The following is a 26275-nucleotide window of genomic DNA, read 5'->3' on the forward strand; positions in this document are numbered from 1 at the left end:
ACTTTATCTTCTCTGCAGACGCTGCCTTTTAGTTGTAGAGTCAATGCCGTGGTTTTACTTTCAAAGTGCTGTCTGGCCTGCCTTTGATTTTGATTTGATATTGAAATGTGTCTAAACCCAGCACACAAGCACAGTCTGAGATCCAGTGGGAACCACCAGCTTATTTTCTAAACACAAAAGGTGACTGGACTTTGCACCCACATAGTAACGCCCACTGCCGCTGTTGATATACACACATTTCAACTCTGTTGGTTTTAGCTTTGATTCTTATTTTCTGTTTCTCAAATGTAATTCTTGAATTCAGTTGAGCAGATTTCAAATGCAGGCAGTTGCCCATACATGCTACTCATCTGTGAAACGTCAGAGCAAATGACTGGATAAATGAGACAAGGATTTTACTGCACGAGTTGTGTGAGAGTTTGTTTTCAGAAGTTTTGCTGCTGTTAAACATAAGCCCTTTTTACTTCAGTTCATCCAAGTTTTTCTCCATTTTTGGATTCTATGTTGCTGGAGGCACACATAAAAAGTTTCCTTCATGAATTCATTGTACAGGGTGAGTAATTGATATACAATTTGAGGGTCAAGTATTCCTTTTAAGTTCCCTTAATAATATATACAAATCTGCATTAGTAATAAACAAGTTCAGGCCATATTTTTCCAACTTTAATGCTCTTTCTTCTTAAAAATGGCCCCCCAAAACAACTCTTCTTTGCTCTCATAGCATATGACCCTCTAATAGCTGTGGATAATGGCTTTTGCGTCATCTTATTCTAGCCTGCAGTACCACAGTCTATCACAGTGTCCTGTTTTGTGGAAACACATCATAACCTGGCACCCCTTTGCTTGGCTGGAGCGTCATGCCTCCTCATTAACTCCTCTTTGAAACTTAGTATTGACATTACTGATGCTGATCCCTCTGGTGTTTCTTCAATGAGAAAAATCAACAGAGGGGATTACATTGCTCTTAACTGCGAGCTGTGCCGATCTGATTTGTAAAAACAAAAATGGAAAAAGTATTAAAAAATCTGAACTTTGAGATGAAGACAGACAGGCAGCTGAAATATGATGATTTCCCCACCTGGGAAACAGTAGATAGCGAAATTATGATAGTGATCATGAGAGATTGTAAATTCTTTAAACAACATCTGTTATAGTCCCATCCAAAATGTTGTTTCCCCATCGAGGACATCACTTCATTCCTGTTTTACCTTTTCCGCAACCAGTATCATTCCAGCTTGGTATAAATATGTTTGTGCTTGTGGTTCCCTACCGAGCTATATATGAGAATAAAACATTTAATTACCTTTACTGGATTTTTACCTTTAATTTTGAACCCCCATAACCTTTCCTCTGAAGATCAAACATGAAGACAATTTTTCTTTTCTTGTCATTTTTAGGTGCTTAAAAGCCATTTTATAGGCTTTGATTTAGTTTCTCAGGTTTGTTTAAATGGTAATTAAATCATTTTTTTTCTGTTTTCATACAACACTTTTTTCAGTGTTGTTTACAATAAGTGTGTTAACTCAGACTTTTCTGTATTTAAAAGGTTTTACAGATACATTTTTTTGAAATACTCTAGTTAAAGTCCAGGTGTTGATATATTTATATTTTTGTATGTCAGAATAGGAACGCTCATTGTAGGATATAAAGAATATTGCTGCTGTTTGCTGTTAGTTGTCCTTGCTGATTTATTTGCAGGAGATTTTATGTCTTCGTTGTCTGTATTGTGTACAAAAAAAGGTTCTTTAGATTTATTACCAATGTGTTTTATTGTTCATTAATTCCACTATGGTGTTTGTGTATGGGTGCATAATTCAGGCATACAATATACAATACAATCATTTGCCAGAATTGCATCTGCAAAGTGTGTGTGTGCATGTGTGTGAGAGAGGAGAAGAGAAGGGACGGGGTGAATATAAATTTATGCTCAGCCATTTTTATGTTCCTGACCTTGAGGAAATCTTTTGATGAGAGGGACCTTTTAAAGTTTCAAGTCTTTACTGAGTCCACTCTGACAGATTGTGCTTTTATTCCTGTGGAATTGGGGCACAGGATCTGTTTAAAAGACACTGAAATAGTAGCAATTAAGGTTTTATGATACTGTTCATAGTCCATAATGCTTCAGATCTTTCATCCTCTCTCTGCCTCTTTCCCACTGTCTGACTGTACCTGCTCCCCAGGTGTCTGTGTGTGCCAAATGTACATTGTGTTTTTCTTACCGTGGCATTTCATGGATTTTATTGCAGGTCACTAAGGAGCAATGAGATCCGGGAGTTGTCTGATTTTGTTTTCTCAGAATACTCCTCTCTGGAGAGATTGTGAGTATTTTCTTGATGCTTTCCACATCCTCACAATACACACTTGTGTGATTTCCTCATTACACACTTCCTCAGAATCTGTTGGAGGAAATTTTATTGTGGATGTTCACAACAGTAAAGAACAAAACATTACTGAATGAGCAAAAAGCAGAACTATGTTGCAAATACTCCAACAGAAAGGCAGGTACACCCAATAAATAGAAACAATGATGAATTGAAATGGAGCACTTTAAAAACTCTAGTAAATGAAGATTAATGTGGTGTTTTTATCTAGTAGTTTTCTGTTTATTTATGGCTTCAATTTCATAATTTTCTCTCTGCACACTGCTACACTCACTGCTGATCTGCATGACTTTTTGGTCAGCAAAACATTCATCAGGTGTATGATCAGGCATCACAACATACACCAGAAACAGGACCAAAAAAATCAGGTCAGTTTGTGAATGGGCCAGCTCAAGGAAACATGCAAATTACTATCCAGGTACGCTCACACTGTCAAAAGGTTAGAAAAAGATGACAGGTAAATATGGCCAAATATGTTAGTAATCATCAAAATTCAAATTATTAAAGGAAACAAATGTACATCAAATGACCTTTTAAATAGCAATAATATAGCAATATTTAAATCTATTTAATTCTCACAGTCCAACATATTAGCCTTTACCTTTCTTTTGACAAGACAGTGCATTCTACCTCTATGGTATCACTATCTTTTTCCCTGTGGCTATATATATATATATATATATATATATATATATATATATATATATTCTTTTCAAGAATCATTTAATTACCTACAAACTTTGCTGCCTGGCCAATCCCCCATTCTCATTTTTTATTTTTTGAATCGTATAAAGTATTTATATCTTTCCTCATTAAGTTTACACTTTTTGTCTTGTAATTCATCATTATTTGTATGTCTATATATTTTAAATACTCACTTACTAGTAGCAATGTTATTTTCTATAAAGAGACAATGTTTTGATGTTGTTGTCAGGTAAGTGGGGTCTCACTTTGACACCCCTGAGAATATTCATTTCACAGCAAAAATGGGAAACTAACACTTCATACCCCTGTATTTTTTGTATTTCCAAAGCTTAATACTACAAAAACTACTATTACTATTACTACTAATAATAATAATAATAAAAACTAACAAATCCTAATACTTCGCCTTTGGGGATGAACTCACTTGGTATTTAGTCATTTCAAGGCAATTTCTCCATCTTCAGACCCCATAGACACAGTGTATTACCTTTTATGTATTATGTATCAATTTTTATTGCTTGTAGTTAAATTTCCAGTAGACAAATCTATCTCTGAAATCAGAGTCAAAATGAGCTCAGCACACATAAAAATATAATGTGCTGCCACATCGACATATCCTTGTCATTCCTGTTATTTTTTCCGCTTGGTATGATTTCATAGGCTATCCCTTTTCGCTTAATCTGTCTCCTAACTCACTGTTGATATGAGGGCAGATCTGAGTACTTGACAGTATTAATGCTTTATGCAAGATGTGATTTTATTGCCAATCAGTAAATCTACCCACCTGTCACACATTTGTACCTTTTAAAAAATAGTTTGAGTGTTTTTCTTGTGTAAGTTTCTGCAGTGCTCTGCAAACTAAATCAGACAAGCTGTAAATATATTAAGTAAATTATAGTACGTTTCATGGGTTACATTATGTGTGGCGGACTGCAGTTTAAAGAAGAGAGACACTTAGAAGCCTTCCTGACGTCTCCAAGTTTTCTTTCCAGGCTCTTTGCTAATGCAGCTTATTATTACTGTGAATCATGTGTCTTACCATTCTTACCTCTGTGAGGTTCATCCCGTCGCCTCATAAAACATCATTACAAATAGAAATAACAGGCAAAACTAGACCCTCATCTACAGCCACATAAAGACATTCATTATAATTTATCAAGCTCTCAGTGCTTTTACCACGATTTAATGTCCCATATTTTGTGGTAAACCTGTCATCAGGGTGGTCGTTCATCAAGAATCATAATAAGGTAGATCAATGCACATCACAGGTTTAAGACTAGAGATGGTGTCATTTGCTTAATTATAAGGCTCAAACTGTAAACCATAAATGGACAAATGAATTGAAGCTGCCCCATGTGTTTCAGTTGGCTTTAAAACAGCATGCTGAGTCATGGTTAGCACAGTCCAGTACCTCCGTATTACAGGGTTTTGGCCTCTTCTACTGAATTAGGGCTATTCTGTCTATTAGTTCCAAAATGAGCTGTAACGTAGCAATATAGTTTCATTAAGTCGGTCTATCTGCAGAATCTAATTGGTTAGGATCTCACTCATTCACAAACATATTTACTGTTTTAGAAATCTATTGAAAGTTTCACATTTCTAACCTTGAATGTCGGATCAAAGGCCAGTAATTGCTGGTGTGTTATTGGTGTGTTTAAAAGGGTCATAATTTGCATCTGAGTGAATGTTTGCTCCCCTGCGGGTGATTTTCCTCTGTGTTGATGTGGAGAACATGCTGATGAGTGTATTAGTCAGTATTACTGAAGTGTAAAAGGGGTAGAAATTGTAAAATCTCACAGTTTGATCTTTCTTAAAATAATCTTTGAAACCAATGGTCTTGAAAAAGGAAAGTAAATGTAACTGTAAATCCTAATTTATGTTTACTTCATATCTAAGTATTAAGTTTACTTGAAATATAGCTGTATTTACTTAATTTTGTGAAGTTGTTGCAACCTTAAAATGACAAGTAAAATTGCCTTGTTCTTTAAGTGTTTGCAACTTAAGTAAACCAAGTCAAATTAAACTGATCATGACAAAGAGGATTTTGCCAATGATGACGTTAAGAGATCTGCAAGCTGTGCTTTATGCTACTTTATACTTGGCGGCAGAGTTTTGGATGAATTCTGTTTTTCTTTCTCTGTTCTCAGGTTTCTGCAAAACAACAGCCTCCAGTTCATATCCAAACATGCCTTCAGCGGCCTGCACAGTCTAAAGAGGTTGTAAGTACCCTGCTAACTTTATTATTAACATAAATCTCTCCTGAAATAACTACATGGATTTCATTTTTCCTTTAGTTCATTATTTTCCTTTATCTTCACACTTATATCTGATGATTTTATTTCTACAATCTAACTTTGAAAATAAACAAAAATATACTGAAGCTGTGTACAAATGCCAATCCAGAACCAGGTTATATGAGTATGTTATGGTCAGGACACACAGCTGTTGAAGAGGTTTTAGCCACAATTTTCTTTCATGATAAATGAACGATTAATGTCAAATTTCATATACTATAATTAAGTCTATAAAATGTGGGGGGGGGGGCCTTGTCTTGTTTAGCCTGACCAAAAGTCCAAAACCTAAAAATAATCAGTTTGAAAGCAGCTATTCCTCACTTTAGAGAGGCTGACACTAGATGTTGATGTAAATGTTTGGCTTTTCATATATATATATATATATATATATATATATATATATACTCTTACTGCTTGAAATATTAGATTACGGATGGGCAGTATATCAATATTATATTGATACTGTGATATGAGACTACATATCATCTCAGATTTTGGATATCCCAACATCGTGAGTATTGCTTTATCCTGGTTTTAAAGGCTGCATTACAGTAATGTGATGTAATTTTCTGAATTTCCAAGTATGTTCTAGCTTGTGTTGTATTATTTGCCTTTACTAGGGCTGCAACAATTAATCACTTCATTGTCAACAATTAAATTAATGGCAAGCTAATTTGATAATTGAACAACTGGTTTCAGCAGTTTTTCCTTTCAAGAAAAAGAGAAAAAACTCTGATTCCAGCCTCTGAAATGTGAATATTTTACATTTGCTTTCCTCCTCTGTGACAGCAAACTGATTATCTTAAGGTTCTGACAAAACAAGATTTTTGAGGATGTCATCATGAGCTTTGGGAAACAATGATTGACAATTTTTGATGATTTCTTGGCCTTTTTTGACCACCTACTAACAGATTAATTTAGAAAATAATCAATCGATTAAAGTCTGTAACCACTTGGTCATTATATCAGCATTACTGATAGTTATTAATCAATTCAATTTATCAAAGTTTGTAAAGAACCAATAGTCAACCTAGAGTATCGTTGCAATTTTGATTTAGAAGTATTTGGTAAAAAATATTGTGATATTTGATTTTCTCCATATTACTGAGCCCTATGTTGGATAATATTTTGAAGTCAGAAAAATAGAAGATCTGTTCTGTATCTGCTTCGCACTCTTTCTCTCAGGTTTCTCAGTGAGAACTTGATATCCTCCCTCAGTCCTGGTGTGTTCAGGGATCTCGGTCAGTTGGAGTGGCTGTGAGTAACACACACGCTCACACACAGCTACTCATGAGGAAGTCATTGTGTTGTGTACTCTGCTGTGGTTTTATATTAATGTAGATGGAAGGACACTGTGTGACTGTTCAGCGCATTCAAAGACGCAGTTAGTAGTTCTGCCAGTCATTGAGTCTGTATGGGACGGTCATGCTCTGTTTTCTGGTTGTCTAGCTTGATTAAATGTGAGATATCAATGCCCGTTTCAGCCATACATGGGCATCTGGAATTTCCTTTCAGATTTTGACTTGTGGTTTAGGGTCCCTCCTGAAAACAAACCATGTGCTATTCTTCAAAATCATCTGGGTTGCAGTAGGCTGGAGATCTGGGAGAGTTTATTGCTTCTGAAATAACCCAGTCTCAGGGCGCGTTGTGACTTGGTGGTTAAAGCAGGCGCCTCACGTACAGAGGTTGTGTCCTCACTGCAGCAGCTGCAGGTTCAATTCCAGCCTCTGCCCTCTGCTGCATGTCATCCCCTCTCTCTCTCCCCCTTCACGCTTAAGCTGTCCTATAAAATAAAGGCAAAAAAAGCCGAAAAAATAATTAAAAAAAAAACCAAAACAACTCAGTCTCACATCAAACTGTAACATGTTGATCCACAGCACAAAACATTTTAGTTCCACCAAAAGGGCTTCAAAATTGCCCACGTGTTTTAGGCAACTCTAAGGAAGAAGTATGTGTGAATGGTGTCAGATGATGCTCAGCTTCACCTCTGGTTTATTTCAGTGCGGATAACTCCGATACTTAAAATAACTTAAGAGTCCTGAGCCATGTCTCCATTCCTTAGTAACTTTGATACTTAAAATAGTTTGACATTTTGGGAAGTACAGTTCGCTTTCTTAGAGTTAGATTGAAACCTCTCATGTATATAGTATAAATATTATGCCAGAGTCAGTATTACAGTAATTAAAAAGTGTTCTTATGTTAAATTTAGAAGTGCTAGTGGGAAGATTTTTTTTTTATTGGGACAAAGCCAGGCTACCTTTTTTCCCCATGTCTCTAGTCTTTATGCTAAACTTATCACCTGTTTGTGATTTATATATGATACAGACATGAAAGTGGTGATTATCTCCTTGTGTTATTATTGGCTAAAAAAATAACATAAGTACATTTCACAATTTTTTAAAATGTTTTTAGTGTTGTTTTTTTGTAATCTCTCTTTTTTTGTGTGTGGCAGGATGTTGGATCATAACCCACTGAGCATCTTGTCCCAGGATATCTTCATAGGGCTCAAGTCCGTCATGTACCTGTGAGTTGCATCGATTTATTTGCACTGTTAAATTTCCCATCTCGTTTCATGCTCAGTCATGTCTTTGTGTTATGGTTGAGATCAATAGATGCTAAACTGTTAGTCGCTCCTAGCAGTTTAGTTTGGTTTATTTCATGATTTCATTCATTTACAGTTGAATACTGTATATTGTTGTGCTTTATGTTTTATTACTGGCTGTGAGAATCATGTACACTACTGTACACTGTATGCCACTGCTAAATGGTCTTCTCTGTCCATCCACAGACTTTTGCATTGGTTGGTTTACATATATTAAAGTCTGCTTGGGCTGGTTATGTCTTATCTGTGTGCCAAAACTTATATGACCAGCGCTCTCATGATATCTTCTTGATGTTGATCCCCAGGGTTCGCACAGAACTTGGCAACAAAGCTTTTATATGCTGCCTCTTCTTAGTGGATTAACTTACCGACGGACCTGAAATTGTCTGAGCTGATTACTATAGGGGAATTAAAAATTAAAAAAGGTCAATGGTCTTGGTCAATGTGATTGTTACTCAAATTATCACTGAAATCATTTATGAAAATTCTACTTGTGTATGTATTTAACTGATTTTTGTGTTGCATTTTAACTGAAGGTTGTGCTGGTTCTTTGTGGTGTGTGACAGTTGTACTTGTCTACTTGTTTTTTTATTGGTGTAATGATGGTTTATGCTGCCCTCTTGGCCAGGTCTCTCTTGAAAGATTTTAAATCTTAATTAGACTTTTCCACGTTTTACCCAGGTACCACATCACTCCTCTTTCTCTGTTTATTGCTCTTATTCTCTTATCTCTCAACATTGTTATCACTTTCCTCCTGTGCTTCACTGACCTGTCTTGGATAAGCCCCCTGCATTGTTTTTTGTATAATAGTGGTGAGATATTGTTATCTCAGTCTTTGTTCACATCCCATCCCTTGACACAGTCCTCTGCTTCACACCTGTCACCTCATTTTTCATCTCTCCACTTGATTTAATCTCTCTGTTTACTTTGTTGTCCGTAACAGGTTTCCATTTCAATAAATCATCATTTCACATTTACTCTTGAAAGATAAAAAGCCTCTTATAAATGCGCACTCACTCTCCCTGCCTCTTCAAAGAGTGTTGTACCTCCCAGGAGTTACACTCACAAGTGACCATATGTCTCTCATTTGGTTTCTCCATTTATCTGCAGAGTCCCCTGTCGCTGCTCTCTGCCTCGTCCTTCCTCGCATCTGTCTCATATCTCCTCACATCCGTCCGAAATAGTTAGCTCTAAATGAGAGGGGTTTCATGTTTTATTAGTTGCATTTATTGCCACCCATTTTCAAAGCAAAGGCTTTTAGACTAATTTCCTTCCTGCCAGTGAAACATTTTTGTTCATTCAGCACTTGCAGAGACTTCAAAGTGAAATATGAATTACCTGGGAAATGGTAACCCAATACAGTGGAAAATTTGGTATTTGTTGAATCCATTATGGTATGATAATGCAGATGTGAGCACATATCATTTTAAAAACTTTTTTGTGCTCCAGAGCATTATATCAAAGATTTGGAGTCCCACACCAAAAGGCATGTCCAATCAATACCGTCAAAATAAAAAGGAAAACAGGGACTATGCATTGAAAGGTTTGCTGATTTGGCGCCAAGTATAGTCACAGATGGTAGAGACCTCAAAACAAACCCTGCATGGGAAGTGTATCATGCCAAAACAACATGGTGACTTTGACTTTGTAAAACTGTAATAGATCACTTTAATTTGAGTTGAAATAAAAGGGAAACTAAATAGGAAGAAAAACATAGTTAGAGTTTGGAAATTTTAGTATTTGTAATTCAAAAAGAATGTACCGTATTTAATGCAATTAGCTTTGTTGTGCGCTGCTGTGCTTAGATACTTGGATGCTCTCAGGGATCCCTGTCAGGAGGGGCAAACCAGGCAAATGTTTGTTTTGGTCATTTAACCCTTATCAGTCGTTTCTCTCTTTTTCATAACATGTCACAGCTGTTTTGTTTCCAGGTATATATGCTATTGCAACAGTGCATCACCTCTGCTCTGTAACAGTGGAAACTGTGGGAGGTAAATCTCTGTGTCTCACTAACATGTTTACCTCCTCTCGTCAGATCCATGGTGGGCACCTCGCTTCAGCAGCTTCCACACCCGAGCTTCTGTCAACACATGCCTGCCTTGGACTGGCTGTGAGTCTGCTCAGACAGTGTGCTTGTGTGTGTGTAGGTGTGTATGACGTGTGTAATTCAGTAAATATCTGTGCACTTATTAAAATACCAGACAGACGGATGTGTGTGTTCGTGCTTGTTTGCGTTAACAAATAGTAGACAGAAGTGACATAGAGTATGAATGGTCCACCTGGCTACATAAGTGGTGAAGAATCCTCAACCGATGTCACTGTGGAACGTCAGCTTGACCAACTATTTTTGGTCAGCAAGTGCAGACTGGAGATTGTCGGATGAGTCTGACGCTAATAATGACCTGATTCCATATGTAGCTTTTTGACAGCACTCAGTCAGCAATCATACTTACTCTATTCATTTAAAGGAATACTTCATCCCCTAAATGATCATTTTTTGAAAAAAACAGTTGTCATCCCATGTAACCTTGAATTCAGGTAGAAAACTTTGTTTTTCTTGCATAGTTCCACAGTAAGTGGAGAATCTAAAAATTGCAAACATTCTTGATGAAATTAAGTCATAGAGGTCCAAGTTTAACAACAATAAAAAAATCAAAAAGTCTTTTTGCAAACACTCAAACAACTCGTACAATAAAATTTAAGTCCCATTTATCCAGTTGTATGCTCAGCATTTCTAAAACACATATATTTTCACAGAAAAAGCATACAATAAACTGTCTCACACAAGGATAAGTAGTGCACCTGCACTGTTTATGCAGAAGTTTTTTTAATAGTATGTTTTTTGTGAAAATGCATGTTTTGGGGAAGCGCTGAAAATATGATTACATAAATTAGACGTCAATTGTACTGCACAAGTTGTGTTAGAGTTTGTAAGCAGATGTTTTGAATACGTTTTTCTTTTGCTAAACGCAGTCCCCTTATAATCAATTTAATCAAGACTTCCCTGGTTTTGGATTCTTTGTTCACTGTGGAGTCATTTGAGAAAAATCCCCAATTAAAAGTTAAAACATCTGTCAATATGTTGCTTATACGTCACCTTTTTTCTTTTTCTTCCCTTCCAACACTAATATATTTTATTCCTGTTTTTGTAATGATTTGAAAAACTTTTTACATGCGTGAAAACGACATCTTACTCAGTGAACATGCAATGTTCCCCTTTCCCTTTGTTCTGCTCTCAGGGATCTGGAGGGAAACCAGATTCAAACTCTCAACCACTCTGTCTTGAAAACCTGCGGCAAACTGGAAGTTTTGTGAGTAAAACATAATAAAAGTCACAATCACTTTAAGGAGTTAACAAGAGTCCTAAGCCATGTCTCCGTTCCATATATAGGCAGCTAAAGTTTCCCAAAACATAAATTACAAATTAGTCGCATTCCTGTCTGCTGGGATGATGCACATGCAATTGTGTTTCGTCCATCAGTGATGCCATATTGTCTTGAACAAAACTTCCTCAAGTGAGCATGAATGTGGTTATGTCAAAATATTCATTTACATTCAGCTGTAATCAATACAACATTTTGTTTTAGTCTTTAGTATGATCGCACACGAATTAAAAAGATCTGTATATGTGGAAGTATCAACTTTTCGATAACAGTTTATAATTTAATTCAAATTCAGGTAACAGGGTGAAAAACTGGATCAAACTGGATGTCACAGAAGCAGACAGCAGTGACGCATGCAGCTTCAAAACCGTTTCATCTTTAGGACACAATCTTTTTTTTATGTTCCTGTTCTGTTTCATATTTAACACCATAGACAAAAAATAAGAAATGATGGAGTTTTCTCACTCTACTTCATCATGCAGACTTTGGTCAGCTTGATTTTCTGTCTGTTATTGTCAGTTAGAGTAAATAATGGTCAAGACAAACCAATTGCATCTGAACTGTGAACTTGTATTTCAGTCTAATGTTCCTCTTTCACACCCACTTACACACAGACACACACACACAGACACACACACACACACACACACACACACACACACACACTTGTCTACTTTAATTAAATTTGATTATAAGCATAAACAACAACAAATGCTCGGCAGTGTGCCCTGCCTGATCCCATTATTAAGAAATAGGTCAAACAAGGACACAAAGCTGCATGTCCTCAAAATGTGTTAACATCCTATAGCTGCAGACACAGAGGAGATCTTCAAACCTTTACAAAAAAAATTACTGAAAAATAAAGTTACGTTTATCCATTTAGCACTTTTCAAAGCAAGGGTGAAAAATTTGCTGATATGATTTGAATTAAAGCCACCACTTGGTTTTCATAATGAACTGCATTTGAACATGTGATTGAAAAGAAAGAGGCCACTGACCTTACAAGACAGACCGAGAAAGATAACGTGGATTGGCTTTTTGCGAGAGTGGCGGCACACCGGAGCCCTCTACTCCAGACTACAGGCCAGAGGCTTTTTTTTGGAACAAATGGAAAGATCTGGCATCATTTAGCTGAGAATGTAAAAAGACATCACGCACTTAATGTCTGACAAGCACAACATGGTAGAAGACATGCTATCCCCCTCGCCAGGTTATACCTTAACTGCCAAACTACTAACTTTGATGTCCAAGCTCTGTGACAGCATTAATGATAGACTCCTTCTTTAAAACCTTCTGTGAAGAATGCCTTCGCCGCACTGATATAAATACCAAAACAGTAATTTGTCTTGGAAAGAGACACAGTTTTTATCCCCGAAGAAGAATCTCAATTTTTTGTTTTCATGCCGTCCAGAGCTGGTTTTATTTTTATTTAACTACGAACTGTTCATGTTATCATGTTTCACCATGTTAATAATTAGAAACTGCAAAAATGGCCTGTCAAATTTAAGGCCAAACACCCTAGATTTAAGCATACTTGCACTTAAAAGAAGCAAATTTGGCTGCCAGTGCAGTAAGCAAATTTTGCTTGTTAAGATGTCTTAAAACCAGTAAAACTGTGTGCACTAGATAATCCATTTATACTTAAAACAAGACTAACTAGATTTTTTAATCTAAATATAAGATTATTACACTTGATTAGATCGGCAGTTTTTGCAGTGATAAAAACTGCTTTGCCTTAGAAAAAGTGCAAAATGTGTCACTCCAGTTTCACTTTTCTGTGTTCAGGTGTCATGTTGAATCTTGTCAGACTTGTAAGTTTGACCTTGGGAGATGATGTAATCAACACTGTTAAGATAGCCCTGAGAAAGGCATATATTTGCCATGTGCTGGGTATCATCTGACTGTACATATACTAACTTGTATAACTTAAAAATCACTGAGACACTGTTTTCAGTTAGAGCTGTGTAAGTCAGTAGGGAGTCAGTGTTAATGGAAGGAGCAATGTGTGAATTAGTAGTCATCATGTTCAGATACTACAGTAAATAAAACTGCATCCAGTCCGAGCAAAGATTCACTGCTCTGCGCACATTTTCTGACAGCAGCTCTTTAATGTTCAGATTACTGATGGACAACAGGATCCGAAGGGTTCCTGAAAACACTTTCCAGTCTCTGTGGAAACTGGCTGAACTGTGAGTACCAGCCATTTGTTTGCACTATGTTTGCATCCTTTTTATTTATTTAGTTTATGAAGACTGACATTAAATGATAAGAGGGGGTTAGTCTAATCATTTAGTTTCAGTGGAAATTGAAATGTATAAAACTATTTAAACGCTCTGCTGGTAATAAAGTTTGTTATTGCTGTTTGAGAATAGATTTGAATCAAATTTAATTAATTTCTAACCCACTAGCTGATCTTTGTCATTTCTACATACTACTTTTAAAAGATCCAATCATGAAACATTTTTTTAAGCTGTTTATTGAAATTCTAATCATCAATTAGAAGAATTAGAATAACAATTAGAATTGCTGTTTAGTGTCGCTTAGGTTGAAACTAAATCTTAATGAAATCTGTGAAACTGAGCTCATAATGTCTGGACTGATGGATAATGAAAATTATATTTCACAGTTTTTGTTAAATTTACTGGCAACCTGAGGCTGATGGTTGATTATATGGATTATTATGTTATTGGATGCATAATAAGAAAACAGCGTGTTCAGTGAAAAAGAAAAGTGTTTTGTTCAAACCATTAATGATTTACAGAACAACAATAAGGATTATTTAATCAGAAGAGGTGAGGGTTAACATCACAGTATAAAGTGTTTAGATTGAAACAACCCAATTAATTTAAAATGAAAAGAATTCACATAAAAGTCTGTAAATAAGGGGCATCCATGCTATTTTGTAATGTAGTTTTGTTACGCTGAGATTTATTTTGCTAATGTTTAAAATTTTGATAAATCTCTGCAAAGATCAAGAGCTTTGTGAAATTTTCTGTAAACATGAAATATCTTTGTTTTGGCCATGTCTGATAATGAGCGAGTCGACTTTGGATGTAAGTGATTCTGCATTTTGCTTTTGTCTGTTGAATTAGCATTTCCTTTTTCTTTCTCTCTTTCTCTTTCACTGGGTTTAGGAATCTGTCCAGCAACAGGATCAAGGAGCTTCCAAAAAACACCTTTAAGAACCTCTCCAAGTCCCTCCTTAAACTGTGAGTAACTGATAGTCTTGCAGGAAGGGGAGGTGTGCTTTATTATGTGATGATTATTGAATGGGATTAAGGTTTATTATGAGTAAAAACACTTTGGGGATCTCCAGGTTGAAGGTTGGATTCGAAGAGCATGCCTCTATCTGACTGTTAATGCCTTCCAAAGCAGAGAAATTACTGAGAGTATTATACAGAACTTTCAGTCTCTTTCTATCACATATATTATCATAGTTTTGTTAAAGCAAAAGCAAAACATTAAAACATTTTTATTTTTTAATGTTGATGGATGAAATGATCAGCACAGGTATCATTTAATCATTTAATCTGTTGTAGGGTCAGAATCAGGGTATTGAGTCCATCTGCGTGCTTATTCTATACTCGTTAATGTTACAATGATACATGTGAAAGGCACTGGTGAAAAGTAACTAATTTTAGAACTGTACTACATCTTAGGAACTTATAGGAAATCTTAAAGCCTGACTAATAAGTAACCAGGTGTATCATCATAAATAGCCTCCACATGCCTCACTGTCCTCACCTGTCTAGCTGTGTGTAGGCAATGTAGTCTTTCCTCTGATACCTGTCTTTACATTTGCACTGCATGGAGTCAAATTGTTTTATTGCCGACTGTGCAATGTCTGCTAACGCTTATGTCGTAATGCAGATGCTTTTGTCTTGTGCATAACCGTTTCTTGCCTGGTATTTTTTATATCTTGTGCACATACTGTGTCTGTTGGGTAATTGCTTTGATCTGTCATGTAAATGTCCTCTACAAGTGCTTTAAGGTCCGTGTGGCTTATTTTTACATTCATGTTTTCACTCATGCTTTTAATTGTTTGCATGCTTTTATGTCCGTCTGTTTTAGTGGCTATTTTAACACCAGGCCCAACGACAACAGTTGAAATATAATCAACAGTAAACATAAAATCTTAGATAGATAGATAAATAGATTCACAGATAGAATCTCTGCATTATCTTTTCCTTAAAAATGTATTTGCTGTTTCAAATTAGTTGTATATAAACATAATTTCTAGGCGACAGCTCTGCTTGTAAAGAGCTGTTTACTTGAGCCTTATTTGTAAAAACAAGCTTGAAAAAAAGTCATGCCCATCTTTATCCTTTATCTGTCATGAAACTGTAAAAACAATCTACAGTGTAAAGCAACCAGAGGGTTAAACAAAAAAATTAGATGCACCCTTGGGGTTTTCCTTTGCCATATGTGCACAACGTAATAATAAAGTAAAGACAGATGCTCCCACTTCAAAACTGTCAGATGTGAAAAATCTTAGAAACACAAGGAGGAGACATAAAATCTTGCAAACGTTCAGAGTACAAGATGAATTGCATAGAGAAAGATGCTGCAATGCCTTGTTTTAAACAAAAACATAACAGAAGGGATGTTGTACTGTAAGTACTAAAAGAATAGAAGTACTTTGCATTTTGATTGTAAGTTAGGGATACAAGTAACACTCTACAGTGTAATTCTAAATATAAGACAAAGAATATCTGGATTTTACTGTAATTCAGTCATGCTTTACATTTCAACCATGGAGGATTTATTAAGTGAGTTTTTCATCATCTTTTTATGCAGAAATATTTCCTACAATCCCCTTCTCCACATTCACTCCAGCCACTTCAACCACCTGACACATCTCCAGTCTCTGTGAGTAAACGAACACAGAAGCTTTTTGCTGCAGCCTGTTCAGCGGTAGAATAAATATCCTCTGTTTTCTATAGGGCTCTGGAGGGTATAGAGATCCCATACATTCAGACTAAGATGTTTTTGCCCATGAAGAACCTCTCCCACATGTATGTACAATCCTACAAAAGCATCACAATCCACACGTGTCTTATCACTATACAGCCTAACTTGATGCCTCTCTATCTTTTTATTCCCTCTGTATTATTGTCTGTCGAACCTTATGTCTTTGCCACCACCTTCTTTTTTCAATTTTCTTTGCCAGCTACTTTAAGAAGTTCCAGTACTGCTCCTACGCACCTCATGTGAGGTCCTGCAAGCCCAACACAGATGGCATCTCTTCCTTTGAGGACTTGCTGGCTAACATAGTGCTGCGGGTGTCTGTGTGGGTCATGGCCTTCATTACCTGTTTTGGTAACCTCTTTGTCATCGGTATGAGGTCACTGATACGAGCGGAGAACAACCTGCATGCCGCCTGCATCAAAGTCCTCTGCTGTGAGTAACCACACCACTGTACCCTCAGGTATACTATGTGCAAATACAGAAATACTTGAATGAATGTGGCACTAAACTGCATGGGCGGATTATGAGATAATAGGGCCCTGCAGAGGGCCCCAACACCTCTCCTACATGGGAGCAAGACACATAAGACTTTGTGGTGATTCTGCCGCTTTTTTGTTGGTTTTTTTTGTCTCTTTTTGTCATTTTGTGTCTCTGAGGTTATTTTTTATGTCTGATTTTGGTTGCTTTAATTGTGCATTTCTTTTTGTCATTGTTTTGTGTCTCTTTGTTGTTGTTTTGTTTTTCCTTAGGGTCATTTTGTGTCTCTTTGAGGTCATTTTGTGTCTCATTTTGGTTGTTTTGTGTGTCTGATCTCATTTTGTGTCTCTTTGTTGTTTTGTGTCTTCTTGTGGTTGTTTTTTGAGTCTGCCTAGTCGTTATGTGTCTTTTTTAAAAAAATATCATCTCTTGGACATTTCCCCTTTATTAGACAGGACAAATACAACAGAGTGAAAAGGGGAAACAGAAGGGATGTCATGCAGCAAAGGGCTGCAGCCCAGAGTCGAGCCTCCGGCTGCTGCAGTAAGGACACAGCTTTTTGTACATGGGCGCCTGCTCTACCAGTTGAGCCACAGGGTGCCTCGTTTTGTGTGCCTTTGACAGCATTTTTGTATATTATTTTGTGTCCTCCTTGACACATTGGGTCTCTTGGCCTGTGCCTGGAAGGCTAGTTCAGTAATTCATCCATAACTGTGTATGAAGTGTAACACATTTCATTTAATTCTACATGTGATCAAGGTTCTGTCAAATCTTTATACCGCAACCAGGAGAACATTTGTACAAAATTGGAGCCTTAGCTTGTGAGTTTTAGCAGTGATTATCGCAGAATTGATGTTGCCCTTCAACCCTTAGCAGCAGTATTATAATGAATAGCTCCTGGATATGCAGGCAGTGAGTTTGATCTTTATACTTTTGGCTTCCATCATTTCATTTTTATGCTCTGTATTTTGTATCCAGAAGCATCTATTGTCCCACTGAATTCTCTTAGTTTTACAGAGACGATGAAAATCAACTGTCGAGTGGAAGATTGAAGGAATGTAATGTTGAACGTAACACAACATTTTCCAGTACATTCAAATCTCTGCGGGCTTGTGTGAAAGTTCACTACAACAACACTGAGTGAGATACATTTCTGTTTCATTTTTAATATCATGGATAAGATTAAATGTTGAAAAATATTTATAAATTCAGCCTTAAAAAGGATTAAAGGTGTTTTTTTTTAAGCAGTCATAGTCCTACAAATTTTTACACGTAGTATGGAGTATTTGCCATATAAATCAAAAGGAAGCACTTTAAAAATAAGATTTTTTAAAGGGATGTAAGTGCATTAAGAGGGCCTCCCTTAAAACAATCCATATCAATCATTGCGCACCGCTGTTTCCTCTCTCCTCTCTTGTTTTGTATTCTCAGTCAGTTCCTCTTTCTTTAGTTCAAATGTGTCAGCTTTTCTTATATAACCCTTGTCACTCTGTGACTCACCAATTCTTCATGCCAGTCACTCCTCTTCCCTCATTTGCACTGTAGGTTCATCCTCCAGGCTTCACTCAGGATATTACTTTTTTAACAATTCTGTAGTTGGAGACACTGAAGAGAAAAGTGGCTTCAAATGTGTTATTTCTATCCTTACTGCTAATTTTTTATTGATTTTGTGTGGACTTTCAGTGCAGCAGAAAAACTGAAAGATTTTCAAGCTTTAACCCTTTGGAGCCTGAGCAAATTAATTTGTTTCAAAACAGTGGAAGAAGGCAATGAGCAACAGAAGAAGAAATTACCCCCAAATTAGCAAGAATTAATAAAAATTACAAGACAGTTAAAAGAAAATAAACACAAAAACAGAAAAAAAAGGTAAAGTAAAGTAAAGTAAAAAAAAAAACAAAAACAAACTAGGAAATGATTTTTAAAAAATGCTTAAAATAATAATAATAATTCAGTAACATAATTTTCAACATATAATTATGATAATTGTAAATCTAGTTCTGTGGACATTTCTCCCTAGCTTATTTTTAAAAATTTTCAAAATCTACTGATTTTGCAATTTGTGAAATAGTACATGCCAGGTTGCTTATCCCCACCCCCACCATGTTTTCAAAAGAAATCACACCATTTTGCTCAAGAAGGGTCAAATACTTAAAATACTCGATCTGGGATTTAAAGGGTTAACACGTAAGTCATTAAATTAACCCAACAATTCGCCTAGTCTCTCACCCACCCACACACACCTGCACACAGTTATTTAGACATGTGTCTGTCCCATGCAAGCGATTCACCCTTCTGCTCTGGAAGAGGGGAAAAATGTTCTGTGATGTGAATTTAAATGAGAAATTTGGGGTCTGCCAGCAGCTGACAGATGAACTCATTTTCCAACAAACCCAGACGGAGCTCCTCTCTCTGTTAATGCAAACATGTTTGTCACCATCTCTTATCATTCAGGTGCAGACTGCCTCATGGGTGTGTACTTGTTTTTTGTTGGCGTGTTTGATGTGAAATTCCGCGGGCAGTACAACCGTAATGCCTTGCTCTGGATGGAGAGCGTGGAGTGTCGGACCATTGGATTCTTGGCCATGCTCTCCTCCGAGGTAATTTTATATATTAACATCCCACTCATGACCACATACACTCAAATATGCTTGAAGACAGAGGCTGCTAATCTGCTGTAATCTGTGACAAACTGTAGGCTATTCACTGTAATACATAACCAAGAAGATATATCTATATTCTATTTAAAGGGGAAACTGTAGACTATAAAACTGGACTATATTTTCTAATGATTTGTGTCTGTGTTACAAATGGGAACAACATTTATTTAAATGGTCTCGTATTAAACAAAAGAGCTGCAGCCGGCAGCTGCAAAACAGGCTGCAATGTGCCATTTAGAGCATACACGCACTGCCAATGTATATCCATAAAAAGAGGTTGTTTTTACAGCTGACAGGCTCAGATTAATATTATAGGTGTATCTTCACTATAGATCATGTATACTTCAAATTAATGAAAAATTAAAATTGAATTCACAAGCTCAGTTGTTGAAAAAAAAAAACAGAGAACAAAAGCAATTGGATACACCAACAAGTAAGAGTTTTCAGCTAGCCGTAGCCGGAGATTACATAAGCACACAATGAAAATCTGTGACAGTGAGAAAGTCAGTTATGGTGGTGTGATATTTATCTTAAATGGGTTTCAAACTTTTGCATTATTAGCTTGAGTGTAATCCACTGGATGTAAAAAAAAAAAAACTATATTAAAGTGTAGAACTGGTCAGCAGAAGTTTTGTTGCAAGTGGTTAATGAGTTAAAACGTGTTCCTTTAAGGTTCATAGTGAGTGTTTTTCCTCAGGTGAGTGTCCTCCTCCTGACCTACCTGACTCTGGAGAAGTTTCTGGTCATTGTATTCCCCTTCAGCAATCTGCGCCCAGGCAAACTTCAGACTGTGGTGAGGTACTCTATGCTGCTAATACACTAATAGAGGGGGAAAAAAAGACTGCTGAATGGATGTTTACACATTAATTTTATTGGATCCTTTGTGCTGTTTTTACGCAGTAAATCTTGAAAGAGAACAGCAGTTTACTGCTAACTTCAGTTGTTTGGAGTGTAAATTAATCATATGGTGTGAAAACATTTGATTTTCTGTCTTGTAGTAGTTTTTCTTTGAAAAGAATGAGCTCTTATTATACTACTGAGCGCTCAGCTGGTGAAGGTAGTACGAAACACTCCGTGGCCTTTGCTGAAGCTGCATGTTGAAATCGAAAAATTATACAGCAGAGCAGATTCTAATTACAGCAAGGTAGAGCCAGAACAGTATTTAATGTGTGGAGGAGCAGCATCTCAGCTTTGTGTCACAGAGGGTTTGCAGCGCCAGCTTTATTTTTAGATCAATATCAATGATACTGAGAGAGTTGACTACACCTAAGTACTATCAGTTATCTCGCCTTGTGATGGTGTGAAAACACATAATGAGCTATTGGTGATTTAAGCTCTAATGTCCATGTTCGTTATGGGGGATCAGTTCAGAGCTCCCTCACAGAGCATTTTCAGCCAATTCTAACTGCCAATAACCATTTGCCATCAATACTCCTGACTGCAAGTCTGACTGAAAGAGGGCCTCTTTGTGAGAAAGTTCTGCCACCTGCTGTTTTCTTCCTCAGAGAGTCTGGATGGAAGAAGAGCCTGAATCGACTTGTCAATAGATGACAGCTCGACTGAACTAAATGTTTAGGAGTTGTTCATTAAATGTCAGTGAAAGTGTGGAAATTCAATGAGTCATCGATTTGCTTAAACCGTTTATTGTGCACATTCTGGCTTCAATCCTAACAGCATATTTGTTGTCTCGCTGCAAGGTTGTCCTGTCCTCCATCTGGCTGCTGGGGTTCATTATTGCTGTTGTGCCCCTCATGAATGAGGACCTGTTTGGAAACTACTATGGACGCAATGGGGTCTGTTTTCCCCTGCACTCTGACAGGCAAGAAAAACCCACTGCCAAAGGATATTCCACAGGGATTTTTCTGGGTAAATTGAAGAAAAAAAAACATATTTTCTGAACATAAGCTTATTTGTAGTGAGTACTGATTTCAGCAAACTATTAAGAAGGTAGTAGTGGCAATTGTGATCATTACAAATATAGTTTTCCCAAGCTTTTTCAGTCTTTTTTCCCCTAGACATTTTTCTCTGGCTTCAAAAAAAAAAAAAAAAAAACCTCAATATTATAATAATAATATTATGCAATTTGTGGAACATTTCTTACCAAGTTGCTCATTGCCTTTTTTTTAAAGAAATCACACCAATTTTGTCAAAGTTCAAAGGTTTAAATAAAGGAGTCTAAATGCAGCATAAGAAAAGTGACGTGAAACTAAGTTTCAAAAGGTTAACCCCTGAGGATACCTGACAAAAACCCAGCTTTTTTATAAAATGAAGAGAAGGCAAACAATGAAACTAAAAACATTCATGCACTGAAGATAATTTTTTTAAAAACTGTGGAGTGATGCATAATTAAATCACCAGAGTAAATGTTGACAGTGCAAGATTCTGCAAACCTTACTGAAGCGGATATGTTGAAACGTTGCTTCCTTATATTTCAGCAATGCCATAGTAAACATGTGGTTGTGTAAAACACCCACAGTCATGGCTAGAGAAACCAACGACATCTTGCTAAAAAACAACCACTTTTGGTTACACAATTGCTACTGAGATGCTGCTGATGTCTTGTTATAAAACAACTGGTTCCATTGTTTTCAGTCTCAAACAGTGGTCTGAAGTGCTCTTCAGCCTGGCAGTCATCTTGCAGGTATTACGCCACCCTCCATCACCTCAACTTCCCGATGACAATGTCAGCTCATATACATAATGATACGCATGAAACGTGCAAATGTAACATATCCGTGGTTTGCAGAAGCGTACAAGCCCAACATTTTCGTCTCACGTAGGCTAACACTGAGATTTAATACTGAGATTTAAATCCAATGAGCCATACTGTTGCTTATCATAGAGACAACTAAAACATTCTGTATTGCTATGTACAAATGTACAGCTGAATAGCTTTTTTTATCCCATTTTAAGTGACATTGGGTTTTTTTGTCGCTGTGTAACAACAAACAGAACAAGGGAATTCATTGCATGTTAAATTGGGTTATTAAACTGCCAACACCACGGGTGCATGAACAATGTATTATTAGTCTAGGTTCTTAGTACTCAGTGTTCTCAGTGAGGACCAGTAGAGGTCTGGCAGTGGTGACGAATGATTTAATGGGATCATTTCTCTAAGAGGGTGCCAGCATTTACATCACTAGGCTGTTAAATAAGAATCATGTGAAATAGTTAATGAGGTGCCACAGTTTGTCGTTCATCACCTCCAGCTTTTCTCTCTGAGTGTGCACGTATGACAACCTATGTGTACGTGCATGCAAGTTAAAATTTCAACAGTGGATGTCTGAGCAAGTGTATACTTTACCTATGTGCCTGTGTTGTGTTCACACTAATGCAGTGGTGAAAAGTAGCTAAGTACACTTACTCAGGTCTTATTAAGTGCAATTTTAGGTACTTGTACTTAACTTCTGTTTTTCAGTTTTTATGCTTGTAATACTCTTGCTCCACTACATGTCAGAGCCAAATATACTTTTTTACTCCAGTTGTTTAATATAGCATTTGTGAGTGATTGGTATTATTTAGATTAAGGTTTTAGACAAAAAAAACAAAAAAAAAAACCAATAAAGTTATTCAGTACAATGCATTGTTAAAGATGCAGTGTTTTGGGGCTTTCTGTGACCTCCATGTCATCCACATTAACAATACTCTGCTGAAAAACCTGTTTCATGCAATCTTGACCTTATTGTTTAAAATGATTCACAATCACAAACTAGAGACCTTGGGCATTTCTGATAATGTGATATGATAAAGTGATGATAAATGATAAAATGATAAAGTCCATCTTTGCCTGAATAAGGACAGAAACTTCTTTTTTTTTTTGCCCACCACAATGCACTGAAATGGTGGTCAAAAGGTTCCTGTTTGGGAAAAAATGACAAAAAACAGCTTAAAGTGTTCCAGTTGCAATGAGAAATGTATGTATTTGTTTATTTTGTGATCAATTAATTACCTTAAAGGCCTGACATATAAAATATCATGCAAAATTGTTTCCCTATATGCAAATTACTTTTTTCAAAATATGTTTTTTACATTATGTCAAAAAGGTCCATAAACACATCAATTAAAAAATCTGGTTATTTTTCAATGGTTCAGGCTTTTTAGTGTTAACTATTTGACATTAATGTGTTGATATTTCTACTTAAGTAAAAGATCTGAATACTTACTCCACCACTGCATTTATGTGTGTGAATAGCATGTGAATTTCTTTAGGTCTAAACCTAGTGGCATTCCTGGTGATCGTCCTCTCCTACGCCACCATGTTCTACTCCATCTATAAAACTGGCATCAACGCCATGGACTTGCGGAGCAGACTGCACAGAGACGTGGCTGTGGCCAACAGATTTTTCTTCATAGTGTTCTCTGATGCCCTCTGCTGGATTCCCATATTTTTAGTGAAGGTCCTCTCATTATTGGAGTGGGACATACCTGGTAAGAAATGAGACTGTGTTTAAGGTTATGTTTACATTACTTTAACGTCCCAATAACACATCAGTGTTTTACTGTAATGTCTTTACTTATGCATCAGGCACACACAGGCACCTACTGCTTAAAAATGTGGACAACTGTGCTCCTGTTTTCCCTCAGGCACCATCTCCAGCTGGGTAGTCATCTTCATCCTTCCCATCAACAGCGCCTTAAACCCCATCCTGTACACTCTGACCACCAGCTTCTTCAGAGAGCAGGTGGATGTCTTACTCTGTCGTTGGCAGAGAAGACACACGCTGAAAAAAGACCGCAAAAGCCTCACCTCCTCCATAATCTTCATGGAGACGACACGGCCCCCTGGCTACCAGCCACCAGACTACCTCCAGCAGGTGTCACTGACCGGCGTAGATCCCCGCTATGCCTGAGGGTGGCAGGAACTTTCTTGGCACTTTGTGATGTACTGGTCGAGGGCCGGTTGCTGGTGATATCTTCAAACTCCCAAACAATAGTAGCACTATTTTAATGAGACTGCCAGTGGAACAAGATTACTGAGCTGTGTCATCAGGTCCTGATGTGCTCCACATTTGTAAAAATGACAACAAGACGCTTTTGTCCAAAGCAGTTTACACTTTATCCCCCTATGTTTACACAGAGAGCACTTTGGCTCTCAGCGTGTTGCTCAAACTTACTTGACATGTGAACACGGGGAGGGAGGGATCAAACAGCAACCTCATGACTTGTGGATGACCCTCTGCTCTGTAATACTCATGATACAATTGCCTCTATGCTTGCATGTGTATATGTAGCCATATATTGTTCCAGATAAAGGTACAGTAAAGTAAAGATAAGAAAAACAAAGAAGATGGATGGAAGGATAAATACCAGCATGCACTGTACATCTTACTGCTGCCATGAGGACAATTTAAATGGATTTAAAATGTCCTAAGTCAAGCAAGAAAAGTGCTTATTGTACTTGTAGAGAAAACATAAAGTCCCACATAGGTCAGTTTTTTATTTTAGTGATCCCTTGGTCAGATTATGGAGGTCAAGCAGGAGAGGATGCTGGGAGACATGCAGCAAAATATCTCTCCTATCTCAGAGATTCACGGAGACTCAGAGACTCACTGAACAGCGCGTTCAGTGAGTCACAGATGTGACTCATTAGCTCATCAGACGCTGAGCTGAGAAGGTTCAAGGATATATAATTTCAGTCTCCACAATAACAAGGAATGAGTCTTGGCATGCATAAACTCGAAATCAGTTTATGGAGTTATAATGTAGGCAGAGGCCTAATACAAATGCTCTTTTTTTTCATTTAACCCCTTGAGACCTGGACTGATATCAGTTTTCTTGTGTTGAGTTTGGATGGCTTTCACAACCTATTTGACCCTTTCCTACCTGAGCAAATTGGTATGATTTCTTTCAAAAACAAAAAAGGTTAATGACTGACTGGAAAAAAAATGACCCACAAACTGCAAGCAATTAGTAAAAGGTGACAAGAAAATTACCCCCCAAAAATTTAAAATTAGAATTATTTTAATTAATTTAAAAAGAGGGGGGTTAATAGAAATTATACAAAAATAGTGACTAATTTCTTAAAAACTATTTTTATAATGAGAACAATTTTACATGTAAAATGATTTATAGAAAAAAATAAAATAAATACAGTTTAATCAAAACTTTTTCAAGGCCAGTTTTTCCATTAGCTTATTTTCAGGTGATTTTCTTGTAATCTTTTTATTTTATTTTATTTACAATTTTTTTTCATTTTTGGGTTATGTCTTGTCAATTGCTCATATCCTTCCCCTCATGTTTTTCAATGAAATAAAAATAGTTTGGTCAAGTTTTAAAGGCTTAATGTCCTCAAAAACTAATATATGTGTGAAATTAAATTGCATTTTTTAAATTTTATCTACTAGTTAAAAGGCAAATGAAATGTCCATTTTACACGTAATGTTAAAATCTTTAACATTATGTAATTTAAATTCCTAGTAATAAAAATTTTAAGGTAATTATGCTATTCAAAAAATCCATGACATTTACCTTCTCTGCACTTCCTCCCTCTGTAATCCTGCTCTCCGCTTTGGCTTTTGTTGTCTTCTCTGTCTGTAATTTGCCTTACTATATCAGTTTCTGGGTTTGGCCTGATTAGCTTTCCTAATTCTCTCCTGTATTTTCCTGTAATAACCCTTTTACCTTACATAGCATCCTCAATGCAGAAATGAAAAAGTGAAGCTGCAAAGGAAGGAGTGCATTTGCATATATGCAGGGCTATGCAAAATTGATCTATAAATAAAAAATAGAAAAAATAAACTTATTCATGAAACAAATCTTTAAATAAAATATTCACATTAAATGATTTTTGACAAATTTTGAATTTCAA

At 36.6% G+C, this 26275-nt stretch overlaps 1 protein-coding gene across 2 annotated transcripts in view; it reads left to right on the forward strand.

The window, feature by feature from the left end:
• rxfp2a (relaxin family peptide receptor 2a) overlaps positions 1 to 26248 on the forward strand; it is a 41681-nt gene extending 15433 nt beyond the window's left edge. The window contains exons 5-20 of one of the 2 annotated variants that reach the window (XM_042499272.2): positions 2247 to 2318; positions 5234 to 5305; positions 6566 to 6637; positions 7833 to 7904; positions 10018 to 10092; positions 11222 to 11293; positions 13483 to 13554; positions 14500 to 14574; positions 16163 to 16234; positions 16309 to 16380; positions 16536 to 16765; positions 19262 to 19407; positions 20165 to 20260; positions 21165 to 21333; positions 23677 to 23895; positions 24052 to 26248. In XM_042499272.2, coding sequence (XP_042355206.2) covers positions 2247 to 2318; positions 5234 to 5305; positions 6566 to 6637; positions 7833 to 7904; positions 10018 to 10092; positions 11222 to 11293; positions 13483 to 13554; positions 14500 to 14574; positions 16163 to 16234; positions 16309 to 16380; positions 16536 to 16765; positions 19262 to 19407; positions 20165 to 20260; positions 21165 to 21333; positions 23677 to 23895; positions 24052 to 24317 — 1852 coding nt within the window. In that variant the 3' untranslated portion in view covers positions 24318 to 26248. The remainder of the gene's footprint in view (positions 1 to 2246; positions 2319 to 5233; positions 5306 to 6565; positions 6638 to 7832; positions 7905 to 10017; positions 10093 to 11221; positions 11294 to 13482; positions 13555 to 14499; positions 14575 to 16162; positions 16235 to 16308; positions 16381 to 16535; positions 16766 to 19261; positions 19408 to 20164; positions 20261 to 21164; positions 21334 to 23676; positions 23896 to 24051) is intronic. The other variant, XM_088088161.1, reaches the window with a different exon arrangement.
• Positions 26249 to 26275: the final 27 nt, after the last annotated feature.

The sequence above is a fragment of the Plectropomus leopardus genome, chromosome 15, assembly GCF_026936395.1.
Source record: "Plectropomus leopardus strain MGB_pleo_1.0 chromosome 15, ASM2693639v1, whole genome shotgun sequence".
Lineage (NCBI taxonomy): Eukaryota > Metazoa > Chordata > Actinopteri > Perciformes > Serranidae > Plectropomus > Plectropomus leopardus.